We start from the raw sequence: 7,845 nt of genomic DNA, 5'->3' as shown, positions 1-7,845 counted from the left end.
GTAAATGGCCTGATTCCCAAAGGAGAGGGGCACCTACAGCTCAGACTGACTGTAATGTGATTTGTGTGTGCTCAGGACTTTTGAAAATCAGGCCAGTTACTTATGGATAAAGGCTCCTCAGCTCCTCATCCGTAACTGGAGATGCTGCTACTTCACCTCCTAGAAATCAGAGATGCCATATTAATTAAATGCAATGGCCAAAATGTTGAGATTTAAGTTCCTACGGACCCCTGGCCCCTCCCTCCAATGCCAGCTCTCCTTCAGGAAGGAGAGAGAGCATTTCCTGGCACCATGCCCCACCAGGTCCCTGGGAAAGTTATTTCTGTCCTGCTCCACTCCCCTGGGGGTAGAAGGGATAAAGGGCAGATTTCTGCAACTGACTGGTGTGGGGGTGGGAGAGTGATTTATAGAGGGCAGCTGCGGGGAGCTGGGAGAGGTGAGATTTGCAGGAGGGAGTAAGATTTTGAGCTCACTTTCCCATGTCTATTTTGCCAACAACTGTCATTGTCCCTTGGGGCTATTCTGGACTCATTTCCATAGCCTGTCCTGGGCCTTGTCAATTCTGGCTGTGTTCTGAGCCAGAGCCTGAATCTGCTCACGCTGCAAGGGTTTTTGTTCCCTCCGGCTTTTCCTTGAATTGCTCTTCGGTTTGTTTCTATTCTTCCATCATTTGTACTTCTGGTTCTGATTAGTGGGATGCGTTAGGCAGGGTGAGGGCAGAGCTGAACGGCGGGCAGTGCTGCTTGCGACATACATCTGGGCTGCAGATTGTGGGTGTGCAATATGTTCATGTTTCTTGCACTGTATAGCACCCAGGTCCTGTTGCTATATGTATAGTTGTGATGGATTTGGAGCTGTTCTGTAATAATTTATAAATACTCTAAGTTGGCCTTGTTATTGGAATGTTTATTGTATCAATATATTGGATTAGTTTAATAGGGGCCTGTTGGGAAAAGTAAGCAGGGAGCAAAAAGATAAGCCATCCCTCAGCAAACATATGAGAATTGAGTCAGCCGGATATATTTGCTCTGATAATTTTACCTCCGGCTCCAGCCAACCTACAAAACCGGTTTTGATGACGATGGCCAAGACCAGAAACTCAGAAGCACAAAAGACCTCTGACACTTTAAACAGAGACTCTATCTTAAGGGAGGGGCTTAGATGTTTGGGAAATCAGGCACAGATACCCACTGGGGGGTGAAGAAGTTAGAGCTGCATAGATCACTGTCAGGGAATGGTGATCCATTAGGTAAGGTAGACATGCAGATAGACCGTGTTGTTTTAAAAGCCTTTTTCTCTAAATGTTTTGTTTGCATGGCTAAAATAAACAATACTTTGGTTTTTAAGAAGGCGGTCTTGTCACTGGACACAGACTCTGGAAGGGAAGAACCACAGGTGCTGAGCCCAGTTTGAGCTGCAGCTAGGAATGGCTGACACACAGGTTATGGTAGTCCAGGACCTGGTCTAAGAGTAGGAGAATTGTGGGATTCCACTCCAGGACAGGTAAAGGCATGAGGCCTGACACCTGAGGGGATGCACTCAGACCAGGTGCAGCTAGCCCTGTAATTGCGACAACAATAAATGAAATTTAACTGAAAACATGCAGTGCCATTAAGACTAGTATCTGTTGCAGGTATATTATTTTCTGGAATAAATGTTACTAAGCACCTCCTTTGCAATAGGTTCTTACATTAAATGGTCAGTAATAAAAGCAGTGGTTCAAAAGGAGCCCCATTGACTTAAATAACTAACACCATGGGATGAATTTAGCCCACTATCATGTTGTGCAGTGGCTAATCCTCTGCTAGGATGGTAGAGATCACTGTCCCCTGCTCTTCTTAGCTAAAGGAACACAACAGTTTGAATTTATTTCTTGAAATTTTTTCTGTTTCAGTTATGAAACCGAATTTTCTTGGCCGATTAAACAGCATTACAATAGTCTTATTAAGCCTGTACTTTCAGCAAGCAAGTGCAAAGGTGAGATATACCATTACTTCAGTATACGCATAAAAAGAAACACAAGTTTATTGGCCCAAATTGATGAAAATTGGAGTTTTCACTGACCAATCAAGCTGACTTATTTCATGCTTTTATGTTTTGATACTGACTTAGAGAGTGAATTTTACATTTTAATAATAGATCAGAACAATATTTAGTACTTAAATAGTACTTTTCATCCACAGATTTCAAATAGCTTTACAAAAGGTGAGTAAGCATTATAATCGCCATTGTGCAGATGGGGAAACTGAAACGCTTAGAGGTTAAGTGACTTGCTCAATTCTTGTGGTCGTGTAGAGAAATCAGCTTTCCTGCCTCCCAGTCTAATCCCATGTTCATTGGACCAAGCAGCCACTTTGTGTATCAAGTGATGATCTGTAACCCAGTGGTGGCTGGGCCACATACAGATGTTCATCAACCTGGTACTGCCTTCCCTTGGATGGGTCATTGCCAGTGGGGGTTGAACATTGACCCTCTGGAGCTTTAAGCATGAGCCGCTGCAGCCTAAGGTGAGAGAGCCAAGTCTATTAGTCCAGGGTGTAACAGGCTCATGAGCCTCTATGTTTGGCCCAGCCACCACTAAAGGGGAACACAATGAGTGGGTGTGGATTAAAAATACTTCATATATTAAATGTTTGCAGTATTGTATCCATAGTGGTCCCAGGATATGAGAGAGACAAGGTGTGTGAGGTAATTTCTTTTAATGGACCAACTTCTGTTGGTGGATCAGACAAGCTTTTTTGCTGCACAGAGCTCTTCTTCAGGTCTGGAAACCCTGATTACTTTTCCCAGACCTGAAGAAGAGCTCTGTGTAGCTCGAAAGCTTGTCTCACTCATCAACAGAAGCTGGTCCAATAAAAGATTTTACCTCACCCAACTTGTCTCTCTCATATATTAAATCTTAAAAGTAGATGGTGAATGTTTCATTTACAGAGCTCTTCCTTCTCTTAGAAATCCTTTTAAACGGAGGAATTCTTTTAGTTTTCATCTGTTTGTATTGTTGAGTTACGCAAAACTTCTATGCATTGTACCACTAGTGTTATAGCTTAGTGTAAAATAAACACTATGCAATCTCTTTGCAGGTGATGACCGCAGAGGCTGCTAATGGTATGATAGAAGTTGAGTAAATATTTTAGCCACTAGTCTGTTATTAATTCAGATATTAATCAGCTACCAGTACAAAGATAAATAAATATATTTGCATAGAGAATGTGATAAGCTAAATTAATTTCAGACATCAAGAACAATGGTAATGTTAAATTTAAGAATGGCAGCACTGCCAAAATATAACTTTGCGTCTTTCTTTTATTATTGTATGGATCTTACATAAATTATTATTACTTATTTCCATAGTGCCCACAGCAGTGAAAACTAGGTGTTCTAAAGGCCTTATCCAAGGCCCCGTGAAATTAATGGAAGTCCTTCAATGGCTTCTTGCATCAAGCCCTAAGATTTGCGGGACTGGAAGATTTCCAAGGGCAGTAAATTTCAAACTCCTCAACCAAAAGAAATGTTGGCTTTTCTAGTGGAGTTTGACACATAAACCATGTTTGAAACATTTCGCCAAGGCACATAAAATAAGTAGTCTGGTTTTCAGATTTGGACAGGAAATGATTTTTTCTCCCGTGAAAATTGTTGATGAAAACAAATGTTCATTTTTGCTGAAATTTTTCTTCAAAATATTTTGGCTTTCATAATAGTTATCTTCCCTTGCCCTACAAATATGCAATTTTTCTATGGAAAAATAGAACATTTTCTATGCAAGCAATTTTTTGGCAAAAATTTCCATCAAAAGCCATGTTCTGTCAAAGAAAAGTTTCAATGGACATTTTTTTGACCAGATGTAATAAAAACGCTAGTATATAGCACCCTTTCCCGCCTCAGACACTTCATTCAGCTTTAAAAACAAACAAAATCAATCCCTCCCCACCCCTCAAAAAAAACCCCACCTGTAATTTTTTTCAGTTAAAGGTCGTGATTGCACAGAAATATTTGCTGAAAATCCTAATGCTGAAAGTGGAGTTTACCTGATAAAACCAGAAAAAGTTGCAAAGCCTTTTAAGGTAAGATGCTATTTCCAGTATTGGGGCTGTTTCAGATCTGTCTAGAAAGCATCTAGTACAAATAGCTAGCTGTTTCTTCTGTATCAGCCACTAGATAAAGTGTTGATAGAATGCTTAGATGATACTGTGATTTGGCACTAGATAGACAGACAGTCATAAGGGAGTCTCTTCTTCTGAAATGAATTTTGTACTCAGATTGCTCAGAAGAATGTTACAAATTCTTTAAGCCACCATTAACCCTGTTCCAGCAAACAGAACAAATCCAAAAATTCTGGACATTTCTTGTTGGTCTTGTATCAAAATCCTGGATCCAGACAGCCCTACACTTATAAAAATATCCATAGCCAAACTTTGGCCCCCATCCTCCAAGCCAATCTGTCTGGGTGTACCCTTACACCTTTGGGGAGTGCCACTGTAGTCAATGGATTGCCACACAAGTGCAAGGGTTCTCCCAAGGAGATTGGATTGCAGGATCAAGGCCTTTGTGAACTGCGATGTCAACTATGAACGCAAGCATTTATAAAGAGACTTTGAGAACTGCTCTTTCTAGAGATCCAGCTCACTAATTTACTGTGGCGCCAGAATACTTACAACTAGACTGTGAAAATATCTTCCCAATTAGGTACTTCATGGTCATTTGTGTTTTATTAAGAAAAAAACATGACCCAGACAATGCACGCTGGCAACTGAAGGTCATCTCCTGTGTCCTTTATACAGTAGTTTAGCTGTAATTTTATCTCTGGATGGTGAGAAAACCTTCATTTGGCTACAGTGGCAATATGTTCTTGACCCTTAACTAGACATTGCCAAGTTGAAGTTTTTGAAATTCCTTAATATTTGATTTCAAGTGGATTGCCTTGTGTCTACAAAATGGCTGCACCCAAAGAGGAATCAGGTTAGCAGAGAGTAAGGTACATGTGTGGTGGGTGAAACCCCCTTTGGGGAGGCTAGCCCCAGCCCCTTCCACCTAAGGCCGTGCCCCTACCACTACCCCGCCCCTTTCTCCCCCCTCACACACCGGAGCCCTGAGTTCCCCCCACCCCCCGTGGCCAGAGGAGCCCCAGCCGAACCGCCCCGACCTCCAAGCTGGCCCAAGCACTGGCCCTAGCACTGGCCCAAGCCCCAGGGCTGGCCTGCGCACTGGCCCGAGCACTGGCCTGAGCACCAGCTCAGCCCGGCCTGTGCTGTTGGCCCCAGCACTGGCCTGAACTCTGGGCTGAGCTGCCCTGAGCCGCCAGCCAGCCCAAGCCCCAGGCTGCCGTCTGGAGCTGAGTCCTCAATGGCTTCTGGGGAGAGGCAGGCAGCCTTGTGGGGGAGGAGGTGGAGGGGAGGAGGAATGTGGTGAGGGGCGGGGACCTGCGGCGAGGGGGTGGAGTGGAGGAGAGGAGAGACTTGCCAGGCAGCAGTGGTTGCTGGGGATCTCAGGGAAGGGGTGGCGTGCAGGCAGGGCCACCACAGCCAGGTGTCCAGAGGTGCTTCCCCTGGCCTATTATACCCACCCCCCATGGTAAGGTACCTGTATAACCTACAGAGGTAAAACAGCTAAGCTAACAACAACGGGAAATGTGTTCTTTGTTGGGGGATTTGAAGTGCACAGCCTGTTTGGGAAAATGGAAAGGGCAGTTCCATTGAAGGGAACGCAGCTAGGGCTTGTGCGGACTGAGGAATACACAGAGTTGTTCAAGAGAAGTAGGTAAATTGGCACAGCTGCTCAAGGCTATATCTGCCTTGAAATGTTTTTAATGTAACTAAGCTATGACAACGTACTGATTCTGTGTCCCCATCTCCTTTGAAAAGGAAACAGTCCACTCCATGAGCCCAATGTTTACTGGCTAATTAGATGACTTCACCAAACTTCACCACAGTTTTTTCCATCCATGTTCTAAAAGTTTTTGTTCTAGCTTAAAGTCAAATTAAAAGTTGACTTTAAACCTGGAATTCCATTGTATTATTTGTTGACCAGACAGAATTAGCATGTAAACAAGACCTGGGCCATTTCCCTTTTTTTCATTATAGTATTGTTGGCCCTTTTTGGCCCAAGTGGCTAGTCAAAGTTTCGGGGCCCTGGGGATGTTCCAGCTGGAAATAGAAATTGATGGAGTCTGGTATTTTCTTTGATGCAGTTCAGTTTATTTACAAAGAATGTACAAATTCTGTGTCTTCTAATGCAGAAAGAATCCAATATCAGGGAACAGCTTCTTTTTCTCATAGCACTAAGAGCACCCTTTTCAGCTTGCTTCCCTGCCCCGGAAACCCTTCTCAGGTGTCTTCCAGGATCACCATGCTTTCAGCAGCAACTTTAGGCTCTCGTTCGCAGGTTTTCTTGTTCTGTTTCCCCCCACCCCCCACAGACACATCCCTACCCAAAACAACACTCAGTCAAAAGCACCTGGGTGGGTTTACACACTCCATTTGTCTCGGGGGACAGGGGTTTCAATTCAACCCATAATAAGATTCCACCCTGCTCATAACAGTATATGAAGTAGATAATCTGCTGTAACGTTACCTTAGGTTGAGTCTTTGCCTCATAGTTCTGTGAGAAGCGTGAAGATGGAGGTTGGACTATTTTTCAGAGGCGCCATGGAAAAGGTGAAAATGGTCAACCAGTGAACTTCATGAGGGTCTGGGACAGCTACAAACAAGGATTTGGACATGTTGCATGTATGTAAGAATGTTCCTACAAGGAAGTTTGCATTTAAATAGGCCTTAAAATTAAGTCTCAAAATCTGAAGTCTAAATGCCTGTACAGTGTATATTACAGTTTAACCTTTAGAACAGGTATACTTGTCACCAGCTAAGATAACAGACTGGATCCAAAAAATATATATATATTTGACCCGCATCATTTTCTCCTCTGCAGTAGTCTTGGCTTCCTTCTTTTCCTAGATCCACACAACAAGCCTTTCTCCACCCCCACCCCAGTGAATAGGTATTAAAAAAGGCTGCCCCTCTGAATGGTCATGAATCGGATGCACTCTGCCCCTAGCCTCTCCCATCTGTGCCCATGACCAGTTCAGTGGTGCTCGCCAGTGCTCCCTACATAGCTGCTTGTGTAATGCCTCCGGGTATGAGGAGGAGATGGGCCCAGCAGTAGTGTTGGCCAGGACAGCTGGGTATGTGACGTTAGGGAAGACGGTGTGGGGTTATTGGTAATGATTTTGGGCCAATCCCAGCCTACTCCAGTACCTTCTCATGGCAACCACAGACCTTGCTTTCTCTTTACTGCAGTGCACCCTAGCAGCCCCACCAGAGTCATCACAGGGGGAAGTTGTGTCTTCATCTAGAACATGTATGGGATGCTGTTATATCCTGCAAGTCATGGAAAGGGGGGGCAAAAATGGAGCATATAGATTTTTGAAAAGTCAAACCAAGGCCTTTTCCCCCTTTGCCCCACAGCAATTGATGCTCCTAAGTCCCAAGTCAATCCTGGAAATTAAGCAGTCCCAAAAGCATCAGGATTTGCCAATTTCCTAAGAGTAATTAAATGTTGTTTTAACACTCAAGTCAGCTCTATTTTCCCTCTATTAACTATAATATTTAAATATAGGGCCAGATTCATGGCCATGCTGTGCCACTTTGTGCTGCTTCACCGTCTCAGAATGATTTGGTAGTTGAGTGGGATGAAAAATGGTTTTGTTTTTCACTGAAAACTTCAATTTTTGGCAGAAATTTGAATATTGAAAACTTTTGACAAAAAAACCCTGAAATATATTTGATTTGGAAATGCTGCTATGGGATGAGAGTTGTGGTTCTGGTATCTCAAGCGCCTATTCTGTTCAGTGGG

At 43.5% G+C, this 7,845-nt stretch overlaps 1 protein-coding gene across 1 annotated transcript; it reads left to right on the top strand.

The window, feature by feature from the left end:
- Positions 1-1,259: 1,259 nt before the first annotated feature.
- Positions 1,260-6,793, top strand: LOC102940649 (fibrinogen gamma chain-like). Its single transcript, XM_043525159.1, has 4 exons — positions 1,260-1,977; positions 3,081-3,105; positions 3,964-4,061; positions 6,593-6,793. The coding sequence occupies exons 1-4, from the start codon at positions 1,897-1,899 to the stop codon at positions 6,728-6,730; spliced, it is 342 nt and encodes a 113-aa protein (XP_043381094.1). The 5' UTR covers positions 1,260-1,896; the 3' UTR covers positions 6,731-6,793.
- Positions 6,794-7,845: the final 1,052 nt, after the last annotated feature.

Source organism: Chelonia mydas, chromosome 1, assembly GCF_015237465.2.
Source record: "Chelonia mydas isolate rCheMyd1 chromosome 1, rCheMyd1.pri.v2, whole genome shotgun sequence".
Lineage (NCBI taxonomy): Eukaryota > Metazoa > Chordata > Testudines > Cheloniidae > Chelonia > Chelonia mydas.
The sequence above is the reverse complement of the archived record's forward strand: the minus strand, read 5'-3'. Positions and strand labels throughout refer to the sequence as shown.

Bases quoted from the DNA above. Each gene is read 5' to 3' on its own strand.
- LOC102940649 (XM_043525159.1), top strand. From the start codon at position 1,897: ATGAAACCGAATTTTCTTGGCCGATTAAACAGCATTACAATAGTCTTA. The intron at 1,978-3,080 runs GTGAGATATACC...ATCTCTTTGCAG, and splicing joins TTCAGCAAGCAAGTGCAAAG to GTGATGACCGCAGAGGCTGC. The intron at 3,106-3,963 runs GTATGATAGAAG...AATTTTTTTCAG, and splicing joins GACCGCAGAGGCTGCTAATG to TTAAAGGTCGTGATTGCACA.